The sequence below is a fragment of the Leptodactylus fuscus genome, chromosome 4 (genome assembly GCF_031893055.1).
Source record: "Leptodactylus fuscus isolate aLepFus1 chromosome 4, aLepFus1.hap2, whole genome shotgun sequence".
In the NCBI taxonomy this organism is placed as follows: Eukaryota; Metazoa; Chordata; class Amphibia; order Anura; family Leptodactylidae; genus Leptodactylus; species Leptodactylus fuscus.
In genome coordinates, this window is record NC_134268.1 from 52,198,953 (window position 1) to 52,222,427 (window position 23,475).

Sequence of the window (23,475 nt, forward strand, 5' to 3'; positions counted from 1 at the left end):
CCGCATGGGCACCTACTGAATGGAATACCGAACACAACTGCAAGTGGTGTGCAGTGAAAGCACACAGACCCAATAGACTGTAATGGGGTCTGTGTGCCGGCCGCGCGCTGCCCGCACGAATCATGCGGACATGAAAGTAGATTATGAAGTACTTTCATGTCCGCATGATCCCTACGGAGATCTGGTGGCAAGTACATGGACCCCATTATAGTCCATGGGGTCCGTGTGCTTTCACTGCACACCACTTGCAGACTCCATGCAGACTCCCCCCCCTCCCCCGGATGGAATACCAACGCAGATGTGAACAAGGCCTCAGGCTCCAATGTAGATTTAAACATAGCCTTATCCTTTGCATTACCGTCTCCTCCCATATCCAGCCACTTCATCCCACATTTGGAAATTCCTTCACATATACCACACTATTGGTAAAATATAAATCACAGGTATTTTTGCACATCAGACGGCAATAGCGAGAAGGTTTCAGGAAAATAATTGTCTCCTAATGACTTAATGCATGAGTCTCATTTATAAGAGCGAAGACGTAATTAATTGAGCTAAAAAGGTGTAAACCCAGGTCATTACTGACGTGAAACTACAAAGGTTCACTATGGTCGTCAATAAATAAGTTCTAAGGCGATATTGAAGCCGCTGGTCAATGAACTGTGCAGAACGCTCAACCATAACCATGTCCTGCTGCCGGTGGGTAATGCTGTTGGTTGTAATTGAGTGAAAAGAGTCATTTAATTGAAAATCTGGAATAGACTCATGAGTCATTAAACTATAAATAATTATCAATTACACATTGCAGAAAACGGGACAGATTCTATACATGGAACATGTACTCTATATATAACCTACGTCTCAAGCCAGTAAATTGCTTCGGTCAGGGCACTCAATGCAACCTCCTGCATTTTCCTTTGCTCTCTTTTTAGTCATCTCAGCCATTCAGTAGTATTAACCTCTATGGACCCTCCCGGGATGCTCTCTATTCATCAGAGTGTAACACCCCTTAGAGAAACACTAAACCTGGAAATGAATGATAAAGTGAAAAGATAGTTGTCGGTCTGCAGCTTTATCTGCAAGTTCCTAACATAAAGTGTCTTGTAGAAATCCTGCAACGAAAACAAGGAGATTCCCTGCAAATCAGTTCCATCTTTGGCTGGTGGCCAGTGAAAGTGCATGGAGCTTAGTGAGGGGACATGGTTAGACAATCCTTAGTCCTACTGCAGACAGAGCACAGTAAATGATAATCCAGTTGTCTTGCAACCAGACAAAGGAAAGTAAAGAGAAGGAGGAAGGTTTTCAGTATTATCTGGGTTTACTGTTCCTTTAAGGCCCCATGCATCCAAGTGTCTTCCATGTTTTTTGGTGCCAACATTGTGGCGGCAACAATGGGGTTTACTGTAGTGTAATGTGATGGACCATGCTGCAGGATGTGTCTACCTGAGTGGTGGCAGTAATGGTAGCTGTGTCAACATGAGTGGCAGTACAGTAAGGAATAATATGATGGACAAGGTTGTAGGACTAGGGTTGAGCAATCGTGTTCGGAAAAGATCGGATTCCGATCGGCGATCGAGAAAATTTCACGATCGCCATCGGAATTCCGAACACGATCTTTTTATGTGGGATCGAGATCGGTAGTATTTCCCACAATGCATTGCTTAGCCTTCACACTGAGTATACGATGTATATTCAGTGTGAAGGCTCCGCTGCAGTTCCATAGGAATGAATGGAAGCAGCCGACACACAGCCTTAACCCCCTGCGCGCCGGCTGCCTCCATTCATTCGAATGGAAGGCTAAACTAAATCTCTAGCAGCTACTTACCTCTAGAAATGGCTGCTCCAGTGCCCTCCTTCTTCTTGCCTCGCTGCCCCGCCTCCCAGGTTAGTGTTTAAAGCGCTAGGTAGGCGGGGCTTGTGGCTTAGAGTGTGGGCGGGTACAGGGCGGGGAGACGTGACGTCTCCCCTCCCAGTACCCGCCCATACTCTCCTAACCCGCCCACACTCTCCTAACCTGGCAGGGAGGGGGCAGCGAAGAAAGAAAAGCAGCGTGGAGCAGCAGCAAGGCGAAGAATGAAGGCACAGGGCACAGGACCAGCCATCTCTGGAGGTAAGTGGACACCAGGGGGTAGGATTGCTTTTAAAATCTGATCTCCGATTAATAAAAAAATCCCATTGACTTGCATTGGGATCGGAAATGGGATTGAGATCGGGTTCGAATGAAAAATGATCCTGAAAAGTCAAGATCGGCTCAACCCTACGTAGGACGTGTCTGGCTCAGAGGTGACAGTGGTGATAGCTGCAGCATGAGTAGGTATGTTCACGAGTAAGGGTATGTTCACACGGTGTGAACATTACGCGCGGCATTCCACTCCGGATTAGGCCCAAATGAATGGGCCTAATCGGAGGGAGCCTCGCGCCGTAGACACCACGCCTGATTCAGCTGGAACATGTCAGTTGAAACATTGATCTTTCTGAATTTTTCTTTAAGGTAAAATTCATGTACATAATTTTTATTTGTCTATACTATATGCAAAAATGACATAACCTCCCCTTACATCCCCACATCCTCCAAGATTTGTCCCCATGCCTTCTTCATAGTTTGAAACACATTACCCCACCACATTAGACTGTCCAATGCTAATAAAACTTTCAAAATCAGCCTGAAACCCCCCTTGCTCAGGAAAGCCTAAATCCTACTGTAACCATGCTGCATCTGAAATACCAGGAGCAGCTTCTACCCTTTACTTCAGTTTCCATGTCTCCTGACTTTTATTCGAATATTTGCAACAATTTATTGAAAAATCCACTTAAAGAAACATTCCTGTAAAAAATTGTGTGTAGTGTAATATTGAATAACTACAGCTTTATATGCTCCCCTCCAGAATGCTGACCTCCTTTGTGCTCTTTTGACTGGATCCCTAATATGACTCACATATACTTGCATTATGAGTTTGACCTCCGGTTCACACAGATATAATATGTGCATTAAATGAGTAAAGAGAAGGTCAGTGCTCCAGCAGGGAGCACATAAAGCTATCAGTAACTTATTCAATAACTGCTGCACATAGACTTTTTTCTAAATGGGGAGGACAAAAAACTTAATGGAGTGTTTCTTTTATGAAAAGCTTTCATACCCCAAGATCTCTGGAAGAGTACTTTTGCCCATACAAACAGATTATTATTTTGGAGGTGTCACCCCTGACCCTACTACTATATTATAGTAGAATGGTTTTAGAAGAATTACTTTAATCTTCCAGTGCTTATACCCCAAATAACACCATGTAGAGTCTTGGCAGACGCTTATGACCTATATAATGTATATATTTATATTCTACGCAGTCAGCCTCATAGGAGTTCACACAGGTTTACGTTTTACATAGGAAGTTATATTTCATATCAGTAACTTGAAAGCACATTTTTCAAACTAGTTAGAAAGATGGTGAAGAAGATGATCTGTTAGTAAAGGAATAAATCAAAGGATTTCCTACCCAGAAGAGATAATATCATGTACTGAATTTGACTCCAGAGATGATGCAGTATCATTAATAAAGTCAGAATTGATAAGCTGAGAACTAAGCCCTGTGAGGAAATAAGAAAACATGCTTTCACCATTGACATTGGTATAATACAGGCGTCAACAAGGATCCATGGCATTATAACACAAGCATTGAAAATGGTGCCATGGTACAACCACTTTACTAGCACGGTGATCCCATTATGGGGAGTTTGTGAAAGGGAAGTTGTCTGCAGTTTTGACTTCTCAGATCTGCTGACAGCACTACAGTATATAGGCAATAGGTAGAGCAATGTAATCATAATGAGAAATACAAGCTGTAATCTCCTTGAATTGTGATGACATGTACCCAGGACACGGCCCTTGATGTGCATTGTCTCAGGTATTCTACAATGTACTGTATGTTCTCCAATCCCTTCCCTCTGCTCTGAGTGATTGACCTAGAGGTCTGATCGGATTTGATGCTAGATCTACACATCCAGAGACTGCCTTCTGGGCAATTGAGACCACAGCGCTGGGTGAATGGAAACTTGGATTCAAACCAGTTGCAGACAACTGTACTGCAATCGGCCTGCCGTGACCTAGTGGGGGACACGAGGATGTCCCGGGGTGCCGCCCATGCACACACTGTGCTTTCATGGCACCTTTCATTAAATGAATAGGAGCCATGGAAGCATGGGCCACAAAATAGGACAGGAATGGGGCCGTGAAAATCACAATCGTGTGTATCGGCCCATAGAAAAGAATGGGTCAGTGTGCTATCTGTGAAATACACACTGACCCACACCATGGTCGTCTACAAGGGGCCTTATTCTTACACTCTCCCTGCCCTCTATATAGGACAGTCATCAGATTAGAAGAGCAAAATTACAGATTTCCTTTAAGATGTGCGCAGAACAGATGTGTTCTATTGTAAAGGTTTTGGTGACAGGCCCAGTCTGCAACTTTTCAACCACTATCCAAATATGTAAAAACACTAACGGCATCAGAGATGTGAATCACATGGGAAATTATATACTCATAATTGTATACAACTATATTAAAATTATGCAACGAAGCAGAAAATGAATTATTACAGAGGACAGTAGTGGACATTTGCTTCAGTCTCAGGACCTTATTAGTAAAATAAAAACAAATCTACTTTTGATCGGAAAGACAAGATTCTTCTCTCATTTATTGGTCTATATATATATATATATATATATATATATATATATATATATACATATATACTGAACTACTGGTGAGATTTATGAAGTTATCTAAAAGAAAAAACCCTTTGTTGCCCTTACCAACCACAGCTATCTGTATAAAAATCTGCCAAATCAGGACCCACCTCTGGTGCACTTGTCAGCTGATTTGCATATCTATATAAACGTGATTATAACATTATAAAATTATTATAGTCATTCATTATTTAAAAGAAAATTGTAAAATTTAAAGCTAGAAGAAATTCAGTCTGCAATGGTACCAGATGGGTCCAACATCCCTGTACTATTTTGTTGTCTAACTGTAGACTTTGTTCCTCTTTGATCAGTGGAACCACCCATGATCACAAAAATAGGACCCACAAGTTCCCCTGACTGTACAATGTGAATGGAGGATAGGAATATGTTTATACAATGGCAAAATCCCAAAATGGCCAAGCTGCTGGGTTATTTTTTTTTGCCATCTCATCTCCCCCAAAAAGTTGAATAAAAGACATAGACATAAAATGGTATAAATAAAAACTACTTGCCCTGCAGAAAAGACACTTTATCCACCTCTGTACATTGAAATATAAAGAAGTTAATGGGTGTCAGACTATGGTAACCCATAGAAAACTTTTTATTTTTCAAAGTTTTGCAAAGGTATTGCAGTGTAACAAAAATGATATTTATTTGTTATTGCTGTGATAAATAATAATAATAATAATAATAATAATAATAACTATAGTAATAATTAAATGTTGTAATTGCAGGGTTTTTTTTTTCTAACACAGCCTTAGTCTGAAAAGATTCCCAGTATTTTGCCCTGCAACAAAGTAAGCCTATTATGGCACTGCAAATGTAAAAAACCCCAAAAAAACTACCTGCTCTGCTCACTCACCATACAAACTAGTGGAGAGTGTAGGTACTGCAGTGCTGCCCCATTGAAGTCTCCCTTTGGTATCAGTGATCGGTGTCTAATATTGATCGCCTGTCTTGAGAACAGGACATTAAAGTGGTTGTCCAGGAAAAAAGATTTTTCTCCTGAGGCCGAGAAAAGTGAACAACCCCTTTAATCTGAGAAAGCAGATAGGATATCTAATATTTCTAGTGGCCTAATATTTCTATCTTCGTGGAGGACAAATAAATGAATGAGTATGCTTCGCTTACTATTCGAGATGAGCGAACACTATTCGAAACTGCCGCTTTTAATAGCACGCACCCATAGGAATGAATGGACGCATTGGATTCATTCCTATGGCAGCGTGCTATTAAAAGCGGCAGTTTCGAATAGTGTTCGCTCATCTCTACTTACTATTATTAATAGATTTATAAGCTTAGCGTGCAGGTGTCCTCAATGAGTGGAGTGGAAGAAGCTGCTGCCAGACATCTTTGGTCCTCGCTTATCTGCCAGGAACATAGTAATTGGGCATGTAGAAATCCAAAAGCTTAGTCATTCTTTCCTCCCAAATCTGTTATAGCATAAAGTCTGGGCATCCCTATACACATTAGGTAGTCTACAGGTCCTGACAAAATTAGGTGAAATTACGGCTGACGCCCCATGTTGCAGAAATGCAACTTTTCTGTTCAGATTTTGCTGCAATTTTTTTAGCCAAAGCCAGGAGTGGATTGAGCAGAAGGTAGAAGAAGCTTCCTATATATTTCCCATTCCTTGTGTAGTCATTCTTGACTTTTGCTCAAAAAAACTGAAGCAAAATCTGCAACAAAAATGGCTGCATATCCTCAACATGGGCCCAAGTCTAATGCAAATTAATAAAACTTACCCTTATAATTTAATTCTGAAAAGTATATCAATGCCCTGAAAAGTAGTATACCCCCGTCTGTGTCAGTGATGAGATGAACGGGAGTCACTGTTCACTGTTTTATTAGCTAAGCTAGCCCTTTGGACCACCAGTGACCTAGAGACACGTCAGCACATTCTACACACCATTCTAGCAAAGATATTATTCCTGCATGAGAATACTGAATATGGTGTAAAGGATATACCTCCGAGAATGTAAATGAGCAGAACTACATCTGGTCCAGCACTGAATATGCAAGGACCACAGATTTCAGATAAATAGAAGATTTGTACTGAGCTCACCCAAACAGGTAATTTCAGGGAATCATCTATCTACAAACAGGTCATGTAGCTATGTGTGGGCAGTGGTACGTACTCACAGCAGAAGACACGTCTGGCACCTATGCGACTATGAAAGTTTATTCAGAATCCATTAAAAAAACATGAAGTATCTTAAGAGAAATTAAATTTATTACGTATGTGGAATGTTAAGCTTTTTGGTACAGTTAGTAAGAACGTGGCAGATGCAGCATGGTTTTTAATGTAGTCTCAATAAACTAGATTTTAACTTCATTGGTGCTGGGCGATTCTTCTATGAGAATACGGATTTCAGCTCTGAGTGATATACATTTGTGAATTTGTGACGTAACTCAGGGTTATACAATAATAAAATCATACGTGTCCACCTTTACCTTACTTTATAGTTTGTTAAAGGGATCCTATTACTCAGATACAATTTTTTCTAGGTACCACGTCGGAATAGCCTTAAGAAAGGCTATTCTTCTCTTACCTTTCGTCGTCTTCTCCACACCGCCTTTCGCCTACAATCCTGTTTTTTCTCAGTATGCAAATTAGCTCTCTCGCAGTACTGGGGGCGGGCCCAGCGCTCAAACAGCACTGGGGGTGTCTCCAATGCTGCGATAGAGCTGTCTTCAGCACCGCTTCCATCTTCGTCAGCCTCTTCTTCCGGCGGTGGTTTGTAACTTCTAGGCCTCGGGCCTTGGGCAGAGCAGACTGCGCATGCCCACAGGCCACGAGAAAATGGCCGCTTACAATACTGTGCAAGCGGCCATTTTCTCGTGGCCTGTGGCCCGAGGCCATATAAGTTACAAGCTGCTGCTGGAAGAAGAAGCTGAAAAGGACGCTGCTGATGAAGCTGGAGGCGGTGCTGGGGAGAGTTCTCTCGCAGCATTGGGGATGCCCCAGGTGCTGTTTGAGCACTGGGGCCCGCCCCCAGTGTTGCGAGAGACCTAATTTTCATACCAAGAAAAACCGGGATTGTAGGCAAACGGCGGTGCGGAGAAAACGACGAAAGGTAGGAGAAGAATAGCCTTTCTTAAGGCTATTCTGACGTGGTACCTAGAAAAAATTGTGTTTGAGTGATAGGATCCCTTTAAGGACTCCAGTTTCTCATACTACACTCAGTCCTGAAAGGCTGCAATGCACAACACAACCACTGTGTGGCCACGCACAGACACATACAGGATCTGCATCTTGTGACAGAGTATCACAAAATTAAGTGGTTATGAAAAGTTGGTCATAATGTGACAAATATATTTTGAACATATCCAGCCAAGAGAATGGATAAGAAAGGACACATCTACAAATATAAAGAGTATTAAACAATTTACAGACATGTTTTCTTACTTCTCCTAATGGCTCCAGATATGATAATGTGAATGATATGAGAACCAGCTTTGAAAAATAACTTTTGCGTTACTCAAAAAACTGAACAGAGTGATTCAAAAGCAAAAGTGCTATTTTGCAAACTGGTCATTGTACCCCACTATTTTTGGATATTTCAAGCAAAAAGGGAAGATAGATAAGGACTCATCAATCTTTGATCTTCATTATACTTGTATGTTAACGCCGTTATCCATGGAATACTAAAGATTGTCTGTGTATTCTCTGGACTGGTTAAACAGGTTTTCCAAAAGCTGCTAGTGGTTGTGCAGCGCTGTTCCTATTCAAGTGATAGGAGCAATTCTCCCAGAACCACTATATGGAGGATGGGACTGCTGTAATTGATCTGAATCCTTTGAGGTTTATTATTAACATACACCTTGGCGATCCGGGCCCCTACTTATTATCTGTGTGGAAGGCTGCTGGGGAGGCTGGAACTCACTTTCCTCTGTCTCTCCTGCAGCCATTCCAACTCTCACTGATGTCACCAACTCCTCTATTCAGGCTGCAGGCTTGTTGAATAGACTGAAGTCATTCATGTAACTGAGAGCCAGAGCGTCAGAAGGCAGAGGAATGACAGCATCCCCATCTGCCCTCGTAATAAATGGGGCTCTAAGCTGTATAATAAAGAACTAAAAACCAAAATAAAATATTGAATGTTTAAGTGGTAGGGGTTCACAAACTTAAACCAGAATTACAAAGAAGTACATGATGTATTTTTTCTATATTGACTTAGTAAGTATGTGTCCTTGAAGCAGCAGAGCATTAGCATAGGACTTTTTATATCACTTTCACTAGCGCAGCACAGTCATGGCACAACAAGGCAACATGGACATGATCACTGACCTGAGGATTATCTGTAGATGGACTGGTTTCCTTACCAGCCACTACCACATTCTCCTTAAGGAGTCCTGCTGCTGGGTCTATTTTCTTTACAGTCATTTCCTTAGGAATGGAAGGATCTATTTGACCCACAGCATCATTCAACAGGAGCTTGTTTGCTTTGGATTGCAGCCGTGCTTGGCTCTTATACCAGCTAGGATAAAACAAGGGATCTGAGGTTTCTGCAGTTGAGAGCACTTGAGCGCTAGGAGTCTGTTGAATACCACTTGGCTCAACACCACCCTTTATCAGGACAAATAAAATAGAAAGCCATGTTATCTTCTGGAATGCAACTCCAGTCTTCTGAGCACTGTGCACACATTTAGATTCAGCTTATAAGGCAAGATAGTGCACAGCAAGCGAAATCCCAAGATAAAACTATGTTCAGTTCCTAGAAGATGATACTGTTAATGAAGTCTGCAGCTGTGGGATATTACGGAGTCAGATATTTTAAGAAAGAGTTAATCAGAAAATTCTGTATAAATATTGCGATATATGCATGTGAATGGCGGCCAGCCAATACGACAGATTCAAGAGATTAAGAAATAATTATTAATCATTTTAATTGATTGATGCTGATGGTTTAGAATGGGGCTGTATGGGATAGTAAAGGATTGCTATATCTAAAGCACTAAAGTTACATCAGCAACACATTATAACATCAGCTAATATTGACAAATATGCATGAGATTTTTTTTTTACCCATTGAAGAGCCCTGTTATCAGACGTACCTTAAAGAAACCAATACATTGCACAGAACTTATTGTTTTAAGAAGAGATCTATGATTCGACTAAGTAAATATAGTCACCAGACAGATCATAACTTACTAACCTAGATTTTCCACATATTGCACTGAATATCGGCCCTTGATCACATTTATATATCTAACAAGTCAATACATTTGCATATTAATATAAGAAATGCTATATTTCATAAACTTTGTACATAGATTCACTAGAATGTTAACATTTTTCACCAATCAATAGACAAATCTAAGAAACCTTGAAATATACAGTCTCTTCTTAGAGGAAAATGCCTCTTTCTCCACTTATCAGGCTCTTTTCCTGCTCCGATTCCTTCTAAACTACTTCATTTACTGCTCAATTCTGTTTTCAATGAAGATGGCTTACAAACATATTGTGTTACATAGAAGTCTATGGAGAGAGGAGAAAGACCCAGGACCTGCTGCAGATAACAGTAGGTTTTTACGGTCTTTTTTTACCGTACTGAACAGTATTGATGAGAATAAGGCTCTGTCTGTGGAGATATAAATCTTACTGTTGTCTATAGCAGGTTTTCTGTGTCTTTGCTTCTTTGTAACCCAGCATCTCTTCCCCTTTTTATAGATCTCTAAGGGCTGCAGCCTATCTTTATAGAAGACAGATTTCAATAAGGAAATGACCATTTTAGGAGGAAGACAAGGGAAGAAGTTGATAAGTGGAGAAAGAAGCATTTTTCTTGAAATATAATTGTTATTTGTAAAGTAATTGGGTAAAACAATAAGAAGCAGTATGACCTGGTCCCAAACATGGGACCAAGCTGGTGTTTAGATGGGAGAGAGATTAAAATGGAGAAAAGTAGTTTTCTACCCCCAAGAATAGATGTCTTTCACCAAGAAATGCAGACTACATTTGGACATTTATGTAATACCCTATAGAAGCTAAACTATTGGCTGCTTTTACACTTAAGTGACAGACAGAGGGCTAGAAGAAGCATCTTTCCAATTTTTTTCCATGTTGGTGTAGGTAAATAATTCTCTGTAAAATAATTCTAGGGCATGTTTTCTTAAAACTCTGTTGTTCCCACATGGGTATCACCAATCAAATTTTGGTCAGTCCCCATTTTCTTCCTATAGCACGGGTAGGCAACCTTTGGCACTCCAGCTGTTGCAAAACTACAACTCCCAGCATGCATACTTGCTCTGCTGTTCTTGGAACTTCCATGGAAGTGAAAGGAGCATGTTGGGAGTTGTAGTTTCACAGCAGCTAGAGTGCCGAAGGTTGCTGACCTTTGCCCTATTGCATGTTAACCTAAGTTGCAATGGTCACTTTAAAATTTAAGAATAAAGGGACAAAAGGTTTTCTGATGGGTCATTTAGCCAGAAACCATGTTTGTATATTTCGTAACAAAAGGATTGGCATTGGCAAGCTGCTGAAAGTAGTCCAGGACAGCATGATATAGGACTTTCCCAAATTATAATGATTCCTAATTAATGTCATGATAGTAATTTTCTCTTCCCCCTTTAATGTCGTTCACACCATAAAGAATAAGCAGATGCTACTTATGTCTATTTAAGAGACAAGGCGAAAATAAATGAGATAACAAAACAACAAATTGCCACAATTTACTGAAACAATAAAGAACAGGAGAAAGGTTTGTCAGTAAAACTGGAACAAAAAGAACATGAAATCACTGGTATAATCTTTAAACATATGGTTCATTGTCAAAGATTACTAGGCTATGGCTGAAGGCGACAACTAATGGCTCTCTATAGCTATGCCTTACACTTACACTATGTACTTGTACAAGTGATGACAGTTCTACTAACTAGATACAATTTCACTAAAACGAAGATTTCTAATCTTTAAATACATTTCCTTTTCTACATTACTCCCACTCTCGTACTTGTTAAAGTATGTTCTCATTATTTGCTTCCTTTGTAAGGACCTTTCCCTCTAATGGAGCACTCTATTATTTGGCAGATCCCATAGCAAAGTAGCATTTGCCTAAGATCAAGACTTTAATTGAGCTGCATTTATGAAGAATTTCTACCTTCCAAAATAAGTATGTTTGTATATTCATTAAATAATGGATGACTACAATGGATGTGCCAAACAAGACAGTTAAGAATAAAGAATATACAATATGGGCGATCAGCTCAATGGTTACATGTGCCTGATATAACTTGACATATATAATTGCAAATATAAGTCATTGGGTTCCTTCCAACCGTGACAAGTATATTATGTGAGAGGTTAATGTGTCCCATGGAATATAGTTCCACATTACCTGTAAAGTATTGTCTCAGATTTTGGTGGGTACCAAAACTAGGAGACCCATCACCAATGTTAGCATGCATATTATGGTTATTCAGGAAGGTCCTTGGCCATACGTCATAACATCTGGATCTAGCATGGCCTAATGGGTTCATTATTTACACCAAGAAAAGTAATATCTAGTTCTTCAACCCAGGCCTAAGCAACATGGTTACCCTACATGAGGTCATCGTCACTGGCTTTAATAATATGTTAATTATTAGTAGAAGTGTCACAGACAATTACATTATTAATTTGGGTTATGTTTATATTACTTGTGGGACAAGGGAACTTGGAGTTGGCTGTTCTGCTTCTTGAGATGTGGTTTGTTCTTCATTTTGGCTTGTGGCCGCCACTGTGGTCTCAGGTGTAGGGGCAGGTTTTTCCGTCACTCTCTCTGAGGTGTCCTCTTCACCAGAAGACTCTGTATGAGCTTCTTCTGATTCTTCATCCTCTGCCAATTCCTCTTCTTCCTCTTCATCTTCTAAATAAAAAAAATACCATATTTTAATATTAATTTCACCAATATCTCCTGTAATCTACTGATTCAAGTGAAAGTGGACTCTTTCAATTCATGAATAAGCCTCCTGCATCCACTTGTTTGTTGGCCTTTTCACTTGTGAATTTCATGCACTTTTCACAAGTAGAGATGAGCGAGTAGTATTCGAAATATTCGTACTCGATCAAATACTACTAGTTATTCGAAGTAAATATTCGATTCAGAGCCAGCGTTGATTGGCCGAATGCTATACAGTGTATAGCATTTGGCAAATGAACGCTGGCTCTGCAGCAGGCTCGCCGTTGCTAGTTGGGAGAGCTGGCAGCTTGTTGTTACGAGGGAGCTTACTTTTTCTCATAGGAATGAATTGACCAGCATTGATTGGCCAGTGTACAGCATTCGGTCAATCAACGCTGGTTCTGCTGGAGGCTCGTCTGTGAGGAGGCGGAGTCTCAGATCGGACCACAGCAGTCTCCATTGTGGTCCGATCTTAGACTCCGCCTCCTCACAGACGTGCCTCCGACAGGACCAGTGTGGATTGGCTGAATGCTGTACACTGGCCAATCAACGCTAGTCAATTCATTCCTATGAGAAAAAGTGAGCTCCCTCGTAACCGCAAGCTGCCAGCTCTCCTGACTAGCAAGGACGAGCCTGCTGCAAATCAACGCTGGTTCTGCAGCAGGCTCGTCCTTGCTAGTCAGGAGAGCTGGCAGCTTGCTGTTATGAGGGAGCTGACTTTTTATCAGCGCAACTGCAAGCGCTGTGCAGTTAAAGCGCACGTGCACTTTAACTGCACAGCGCTCCCCCTAAACACTCTCCTCCTGCTATTCGTGGACTTGGTGACTCTCCTTTAGTCAAATAGTGGTTTCCCCTGAAACGAGCATTTTTTCCCATAGACTATAATGGGATTCGATATTCGATCGAGTAGTCGAATATTGAGGCTCTACTCGAAATAAATATCGAATTTCGAATATTTCACTGTTCACTCATCTCTAGTCACAAGTGTTTTTGGTTGTTTTTTTTATTTGAAATTTTGTTCATCCTGTTTTATCTTGTGTCCTTAATTTCTATAGAGAAACTTATACCAACAGACAATAGGGTCAATGCGGATTGTTAGGATCCATTTTAGCATCCATTATGGCTGTATTAAAAGGGTTTTCCCACTAAAGACATTTAGATATACGCAGAGTTATAACTAGAAGCTACTGGGACCCAATGCAAAATCTGTAATGACACCCCCTACTTACCTTATGGCATTTTAAAACAGTTGTATATTTTATGTGTCAGAGGAACCATTTGGAACCCCCCAGGATCCAGAGCCCAGTCGTGATTGCTACCACTGACCCCATATACTTACACCCCTGGATATGCCATAAATATCTGCTAGATCAGGGTCCTACCTGTAGGCGCAGGAGACATTTATGGTATATGAGGCTTTTATGGGATATCCTGTGTCCCTTTAAGAGTGGAAGGCATCATAGTAAAGTAAACTGAGGCAGAACTGATAATAGATGAACACAAGTTTTGCATACTTCAGTTCCTCTAACCAGATCCATTTATTCATCATCTAATGTGAAATGACAATACAAAATGGCACATACCCTTGTCAAAGTTAATTTCTCGAATTATCCTCTCTTCCCGGTTGAGGTCCACTGTGAAGTGAGTCATATTTTCATACCCGGGCTCAATTTTTTCCATTTGGAATCCTCTAGTTGCATCTGTAATTCTAAGGGATTTCAATATTGTAAGGTCGTAAATACTAATACAGGACAATAGTCAGGAGTTTGGATCACAAATATAGGTACTTACTTTTGTAGTAAACCTTTAGAATTCTGTAGAAAAAAAGAGAAATTATTATACAGTACTGAGATGCAATTTCTGTAGGCAATGGAAATATTAGATAGTAGACTTCATATACAGGTCCCATTTAAAATGAATTGGCTGGAGACAACACTGTCTATACTATTGTATATCATGCAAGTGTTCCATTGGTGTGGAATCCACCCCAAAATCAGTAGCAGTTTCCACCATGTCAACAGGCCCTAAATACTGATCCATAACATTCAACCTATAACCCTACAGTGTTGATCCAGAGGAAGGCAAACATCAGTCATGGCACCAGTCTCATACTAGGACTGTGCCTGATATTGCGGCCATCAAATTGGAGATAGATCACTAAATCTAATCTCTTAAATACAGACACAGGAATTGAAGCTGCCTATAGAAATATTCACAAACTGGATCACTACAGGTTATGATACTTTAGTTCAGAAGTGTTGGACTATAAGTAACTTTGAAGACATGTGGGGTCAAGAGACCTAAAACCACCAAACCATTCACACTTGCTAAGATTTGGCTATACTTATCTGCTGAAGTACTTAAGTCCCATGTACGTACTTCCATACACTCACCTGAAGGAACATCGCCATTTCAGGCTCATCCATGAACTGAATTCCTGATTCTACCAGTTTGGAGACTGTTTCCATATGATCAGCATACTTCTTCATTAAAGACTTAACATATTCAAGTTTCTCTTCTTGGTCTCTTGTGATAACCTGAGTCAGTTCACCTTTTCTTTCTTCAAGAACTGCATATAAATAATCAAATTTCTCAGAGAGCTGTTCCTTCTGTCTTCTGCAGTTTTCCTAAAAGACAAGGAAATTTACTTAATATATGGTCTTGTATATTGCCTATGTGCAATTCACGAGGAACTGAGACGCTAAAATGCATATATCTGCCATGTACATCTTCTATGATACTTCGGACAATTAAAATATATTATCAACCTTTACACGCAATGTCTTAGATTTACTAGAAGGTAGACAGTGTAATGTTAAGACAGGTGGTCTGAAAATGCCCCAGATTTATCACAGTGACTGATGCTGGGTATTAAATCCGGTATGTCTTTAGACTTTCTAGACTACTTATATTATCTTTTTACTTTCAACCAGAATTTTCTGGAAATATCTTTTTCTCCTTGTATATTACACATTACAACCTGTTCTCTCGTTTCCTAGTAGCTCAGTGTATTTCCTAGTGGCTCTGATGAGTGCAATTGGGTCTGGAAGAAATACGGAAAAAGCAGGCTAATGAATAGAGAAATTGAAGGAACTGTCAAGTTTGGTGGAGGGAGCCTAATAATATGGGGTTGTTTCACAGCCAAAGGTGTTGGATACTTGATCAGGATTGATGGTGGTGTCAATGCTGACCACCTATATGTGAGTATCCTACAACATGTGTTCCAGCAGGACAACAACCCAACCAACAGTCTCCAGACCTCAACTCTATTGAATACTTGGGGGTAGATTAGAAGAAAAAGCTGTATTTGTACCCAAGTGAGTTGAACAGTGTGCACCAATATTGGGAATGTGTAGAAGAGACCTGGGATCAGATTTTGGTCGAGACATGCTTCAATCTGATCAGGAGCATACCCAGAAGGATTCAGACAGTGTTGAAAGCCAAAGGTGGATTTACAAACAAAAAAAAGCAGTTATATGACAAGAATCTGATTAACTATTCATATGCTCAATAGTTGCAAGTCAGATTTCTGTATGAGATAGCCAAAATGATTGTCTACAAAATGATAGTAGTCTCATATTCGAAGCTGTAGTCGATGGATAGATATGGAGCCTGAAAGTCAAAAGCTAAAAACATTGTTACCCTTTTGCTCACCAGTGTATGTTCCACATACATAGGATTGGATTATTATTTGCAAAACTCTGCATTATGTTCTCCTCAGTACATTTATTACTATGGTAATAGTGCCGGTTTTAGCCAGCTTCATAGAGATGAGCTCTCGGTGAGATTAAAAGCCATAATCACTTACAATCACTTTCTACATTGTATATAAAAGTACAATATTTCAACTGCAGGTGATTTTCTCCTCATTTTTCTTCTTCTCTGCATTTAGATTGTTCTTCTGACCCTATCTCAAACCAATAAACCTTCACATTTAAATCCAATAAGCATTCACGTAGCTTTCATTACATCCAATAAAGGCTGCTTACGAGACAGTGACCCATACTGAAATGTGACCAAGTCACTAACACTTTTCATTCTTAACCATGTGTCACATGAAAGAATAAAAAAGGTTGGAGTTAGAGATGATGGGTCTCATGGTGTACCTCAATTAGGATGCTCTTTCTAAAGGCCATCCCTGAAATAATCAGTCACCTGGGAGGTCATGTACAATATTACATCTCCAAATGTTATGATCCTACATTTCTAACCGCAAACTAGCGTCAGATATTAAACCACGCGAAGGAATGTCATGCATATTATTTCTGTTTGCATATTGTTACTTAGCGTGATGTCATTGTTGATGTTTATGATAGGTATTTTTAATACTGAATAATTTAGAAGGCGCCACCAATGCTTACAAACCCCATGGCCAGTGCTAGGTTCACCTAAGAACAGTCTACGTAGCATCCATGCTTTTGTTACCCAGGGCAAAAAATCAGTTCATTGCAATAGTCCTACATCGCAATAACTGGTTAAGGCAGATTGGGTTGTGGGTTCTTGGCACCCAGTGTGCATACCTTGACAGCCTTCCTATATAGTTGACGCCCATGGAATATTGCATACTGAATGGAACATTTACATGTGAATATATTTGTGTCTTCATAAAGTAGTGTTTTAGGCAAGTGTGGAAAAAATTCTACAAAGTAAAAATGTTTTCAAAAACAGAAATGTTAATAGTTAGGGCCCCTTCACACATCCCATTCACTTCAATGGGAGCGCGCTAAAGCCGGCTTTACGCGCGCTCCTATTGAAGTGAATGGGATGTGTTTTGAAGCGCTCGTGTATACGTGTCTGAATGAGCGGAGCGTAAACTCTGTGTGAAGGGGCCCTTAATTTTTGTCAACTGACAAAACGAAGTGGGTAAGTAAAGAGAAATCTAATCAAATCAATGTTTGGTGTGACCTCGTCAGAGGAAGACAACACAGTGGCTCAGTGGTTAGCACTGCAGCCTTGCAGTGCTGTAGTCCTGGGTTCGAATCCTGCCAGGAACTACATCTGCAAGGAGTTTGTATGTTCTCCCCGTGTTTGTGTAGATTTCCTCTCATTCTACAAACACATACTGATAGGAAAAATAAATGTACGTTGTGATCCCTATTAGAGATGAGCGAACACTAAAATGTTCGAGGTTCGAAATTCGATTCGAACAGCCGCTCACTGTTCGAGTGTTCGAATGGGTTTCGAACCCCATTATAGTCTATGGGGAACATAAACTCGTTAAGGGGGAAACCCAAATTCGTGTCTGGAGGGTCACAAAGTCCACTATGACACCCCAGGAAATGATACCAACACCCTGGAATGACACTGGGACAGCAGGGGAAGCATGTCTGGGGGCATAAAAGTCACTTTATTTCATGGAAATCCCTGTCAGTTTGCGATTTTCGCAAGCTAACTTTTCCCCATAGAAATGCATTGGCCAGTGCTGATTGGCCAGAGTACGGAACTCGACCAATCAGCGCTGGCTCTGCTGGAGGAGGCGGAGTCTAAGATCGCTCCACACCAGTCTCCATTCAGGTCCGACCTTAGACTCCGCCTCCTCCGGCAGAGCCAGCGCTGATTGGCCGAAGGCTGGCCAATGCATTCCTATGCGAATGCAGAGACTTAGCAGTGCTGAGTCAGTTTTGCTCAACTACACATCTGATGCACACTCGGCACTGCTACATCAGATGTAGCAATCTGATGTAGCAGAGCCGAGGGTGCACTAGAACCCCTGTGCAAACTCAGTTCACGCTAATAGAATGCATTGGCCAGCGCTGATTGGCCAATGCATTCTATTAGCCCGATGAAGTAGAGCTGAATGTGTGTGTTAAGCACACACATTCAGCACTGCTTCATCACGCCAATACAATGCATTAGCCAGTGCTGATTGGCCAGAGTACGGAATTCGGCCAATCAGCGCTGGCTCTGCTGGAGGAGGCGGAGTCTAAGGTCGGACCTGAATGGAGACTGGTGTGGAGCGATCTTAGACTCCGCCTCCTCCAGCAGAGCCAGCGCTGATTGGCCGAATTCCGTACTCTGGCCAATCAGCGCTGGCCAATGCATTCTATTAGCCCGATGAAGTAGAGCTGAATGTGTGTGCTAAGCACACACATTCAGCACTGCTTCATCACGCCAATACAATGCATTAGCCAGTGCTGATTGGCCAGAGTACGGAATTCGGCCAATCAGCGCTGGCTCTGCTGGAGGAGGCGGAGTCTAAGGTCGGACCTGAATGGAGACTGGTGTGGAGCGATCTTAGACTCCGCCTCCTCCAGCAGAGCCAGCGCTGATTGGCCGAATTCCGTACTCTGGCCAATCAGCGCTGGCCAATGCATTCTATTAGCCCGATGAAGTAGAGCTGAATGTGTGTGCTAAGCACACACATTCAGCACTGCTTCATCACGCCAATACAATGCATTAGCCAGTGCTGATTGGCCAGAGTACGGAATTCGGCCAATCAGCGCTGGCTCTGCTGGAGGAGGCGGAGTCTAAGGTCGGACCTGAATGGAGACTGGTGTGGAGCGATCTTAGACTCCGCCTCCTCCAGCAGAGCCAGCGCTGATTGGCCGAATTCCGTACTCTGGCCAATCAGCACTGGCTAATGCATTGTATTGGCGTGATGAAGCAGTGCTGAATGTGTGTGCTTAGCAACTTAGTAACTGGACCGCAAAGCATTTCTGTGGTAGCAACAAGTGGTACATTATCAGAGTTTCTGTATTAGTTTGTGCTTGTATAGCAGTAGTACAATGGGGCATCTTTATTACTAGAGAAGTGGAATGCATAGAAGATTGCATGCACTATGTTATATCATTTGGTTTTGCAGCAGATCAGCAGACAGCAATGTGCATGTGTGATATTATAGTCTAACTGTTTCTAGGTAACTATATGCATCCATACAAGTATAACCTTGTTTACCTCTATGCAATAGTGACAAGGTCATTCTGTGTCTGTGGGAAAACGCACCACTTGACTAACTCTCTTTTGGCCTTGTCATCTGCTCTCTTGTATAGGCTGGTGTATGAGAGTGCCAGAAGTTTAAGCAGGAAGGAAAAAACGACAAAACCAAATTCTCTAGATGTAATCTATGATCAGATGATAATCCTTCCTGGACAAAGCGCTCGTATGTGGGTGGCGATCATCTTCACCATTGCACAAGCAAATGTCATTTAGCTTAAATCTACAGTACAAAGGAAGTAATTGAGAGCCTTAGCCCCCCCACCCCAACTTCAGGGAACAGGGACATTGGACAATAAAAGGAATCAATGTACAGTCATTCATATCAGAGTATAGAATACTAGAAACATGACAAAATAACTATAAACTATATGGCAAGAAGATTAATGCATTTCATGTCTTTATAAGTGATGGTAATTTTATACTGAACAAAAAAATCTTAGTTTGGGGGTCACATGGATTGTAATCTAAGCAAGCGGCCCTGGCCTTAGGGGTTAAAAAGAGGATTCTCAAATTAAAAAAGCAGTCCAACGAAAACGCTTTTCTCCATCCCTGCACTCCTCCATTGCTTGTCTTCCACACTATGTACTTCTTTTATGTATATTGCACTGGTATCCATACAAGTCAGCATCTGTTCTGATGTGACTAGACACCATCTTGATGTTTAGATTTCCCTTTTGTCAAGCTATACTATGCTATCATTCCCATCACATGGGCAGCTAGATACGATGCATCAGTGTCTATCATTTTGCTGTACTTTTCTATATAATCTAAGAAACTATAAGTATTCAGTATAAGAGGTTAAACAGTCATGTTATACTTTATAACTGTATGACAGTAGTTGTCTATTCATCATCAGTAGATAGTCATAGGAGAGTGTGTGAAACAGTCTATCATAAAGAAGTGAGATTGTGAATTTTGCAGAGTAGACGGCATGTCAGAATGAGATCACATGAACCAACAAAGAAAAACTTTCAAATAGAATGGAATAACTAAACCAGGTAATACTTGCTGAATTATATATATTGGGGGAAAGTTACACAATAAAAGAGAAAAAAAAACATTTAAATGCTTATTAAAAGTGCTAGAAATGCTAATAATTTGGCATTTATTAAAGGGGCTATGGTCTGTTTGCTAGGGGTTATTGGAAGTTGGACATCCACCATCATTTTATCTTGTAGGTCCAAGGAACCTCAGTCTGATACTGTTTCTGTGGGTGTTAAGTCTAGTCAGTCTTCTATCAACTACACTGATATTGTAACAAACCTTCACATAGGATAGACTAGACTAAAACATAGTAACAAAGTTTCACATTGGAAATGGACAGACCAGATTTTACATCCTTTGGATAAAAGTTTTTCCTATTCATTGTCGGCAAGCAAACATCTTAGAAGTGGTGGGAATGGAGCTGAAGTACAAGCTAGATTAAAAAGTGTCTTTAATATTATGTAAGGGCAGGATCTTCAAGGGGTTTTCTGGGATTTTTTTGATGACTTGTCATTAGACCATCAATATCTGATTCATAGATAGACCAGACACTGGCACCGATTAGCTGCTCAGGACTATGGAGTACACAAAGCCAGAAGAAGAGGACTACATACGTTTTACACTGTAGCCCTGCTCCCATTGAAGTGAATGCGAGCTGTAATAGCTTGACTAGGTCAATACAATATATAGAGCAATCTTCTTCTTCATCCATATACCGCACAGCTGCAGTTTGGAATAGTTGATCAGTATGAGGGTTGGGAGTTTTTAGATTTTCATCAGGGGTTCCAAAATTTTGATGGCAAAAATAATTCAGTCTGTTGCCATCACAAAAGACAGAACATAGACAGAAACTTCACACTCTGCATAAGTAACGCAAAATCTGACTGATAATGGAACAGACATATTTGCCATAACTCCGTTATGGACACTAGTGTGAACGGAAACTTAACTGACAAAATCATAACTCTTCCAAAATTTATTCTATAAAGGTCTATATACCGTATATACGTGCTGATCAGTAGTTTGTATCGATGTGAACACACTTTAGTTTCTCTCTTACCACACCACAGAATATGGAGCTACATTCATAATACTATGAGCGATGGAGTGTCAGCCTCTACTATATAGACATAATCACCAGACCTTTCCCAGCTGAATCCTAACCGTGGGTGGGCATGACACACCAATATGTCAAGCCAGATATAAAAAGAACCATTAGCCTAAGCGAAGTCATAAGAAAACTTTTGCAGATTCCCTTATAACAGAATAAAGTAGCAAAGAACAATAGCACGGATGTTTTTTATATACGTCTTCTGTAAATGTTTTCATCTCGATTATTGTTTTATTTCTATAGCAGATATCTTTAATTGCCTCCAAGAGAGATGCATTAGGACTGGGAAAGCTATTTTCATCTGCACTTCAACACCAGGATAACCCACATGCACAAGGAAAGCGCTCTGCCTTATGTTAATCCCACACAGCGAGAAGAAGCTGAACATTTTTATGTTGTAAAAAGCAAAGCAGACGCGAGTCTGGAGCTTGTTGGGTTGAAAGCGGCTTTCTAACACTCAGGCCTGGCACATTCAATGGATCCCTGTCTTTCATATTTGGAATTTCAGATTTTGTACGTGGGGGGATAAAACTGATCTCATTGTGACAGTCGCGCTCTGAAGTTGGGCGCTTTTATAGCTGAGAAAAACTTTAAATTGTTGGACGCATTTGTGTAAAGAGTCCTTATTCTGTGAAAAATCATTTACTGTTACTATAAAATAGGAAAAAGCTAAATAATTCTTCTAATTTACTGTGTTTATATTTCTATCAGTTTTCACCATGTCTTTTGCTGTCAGTGTATGGATATAGATCGATTGGGGGCATTCTTGCATAGTCTCGGACGCTGTACATACTTTGCGGACATACACCGTGTTTATTGTTTACGGAAAGAAAAAAAACTACGTTTTATAGTCCCAGCAAAGTCAAGGAGATAAGTTTTTGAAAAAATACAGCATGCTCATTTTACCTGTTATAGGCTAAGGCCCCATGTAGCAGGCCGCAGCAAAAAAAACGGAGCAGGAAAAACCGCAGCGGCAAAGCATTGTGGTTTTTCCTGCAGCGCATTTCAAAGAAAGTCTATAAAAGACTATAAAATGATGCGTTTCCACCACAGCCGAATCACGACGTATATGCCCCAGCCCCAGTTTACTCATAAACTTTGTAAGTCGATGGCTGGTCAGGTAATGGAGCGGGTGTACGTCTCACCCAGACTACTAAGGTGGGTGAGATGAGAAAACTCCAGAAAGAACATTCCTCAGCAGATAACTATTGTCTGCTGAGGATTATTTCAAAGTTCCGGTTACTGGGCTAGATTTTTAGGAATGGCAGGTAGGTTGGCAGTGGGACCTGTCATTCCACCCCCCTCCAGTCCACATTTTGGGGATGTTCCGGCAGCAACTCAGCTGCAGAGAGTCTGCTCATCAAGGAGGCTTAAGAAGCCAGCTCCAGCAGCAGACTGTGGCAGAGCTTGGCTGGAGAGCTGACAGAGAGGCCATATTTCTAGGTGAGTTAACCTATTCTATGTTTAGTTAGAGCCTAGCCGGGCAGGTATTTATTTTTGTATTGTTTCCTTTTGTTGCTGCACTACCTTTTTGAGTGAAAATAAAACTCTACCTTTGTTTTGGACTAAAGAATCTGGACGTTTGTGTCTGTCACCCCACCTAGCAACCCCCAAACCCTGACAACTTATATGAATGAAAAGTTCGGTGAAAACTCCCTGTGTAGGTTGAAGCTCCTGGACCCCTAGGCAAAATATATAATGTGGCCCCCTCTTACTATGTGCTATATATAATAATGGTTTCTTCTTATGTTATGGAGAGGTCTTGGAGCCCCCCTGAGACTCCAGGGCCCAGTGGCAATTTCTACCACTGTACCCCCAGTA

General features: G+C 40.9%; 1 protein-coding gene across 3 annotated transcripts in view; it reads right to left on the reverse strand.

Annotated features, from left to right (window-relative positions):
• TRIM55 (tripartite motif containing 55) overlaps positions 1–23,475 on the reverse strand; it is a 77,230-nt gene that overhangs the window by 14,525 nt on the left and 39,230 nt on the right. For 2 of the 3 annotated variants that reach the window (XM_075270431.1, XM_075270430.1), the window contains exons 5-9: positions 15,017–15,250; positions 14,415–14,437; positions 14,207–14,331; positions 12,382–12,590; positions 9,035–9,313 (exon numbers count right to left, since the gene is read on the reverse strand). In XM_075270431.1, the coding sequence (XP_075126532.1) occupies positions 9,035–9,313; positions 12,382–12,590; positions 14,207–14,331; positions 14,415–14,437; positions 15,017–15,250 (870 nt within the window). The remainder of the gene's footprint in view (positions 1–9,034; positions 9,314–12,381; positions 12,591–14,206; positions 14,332–14,414; positions 14,438–15,016; positions 15,251–23,475) is intronic. The other variant, XM_075270432.1, reaches the window with a different exon arrangement.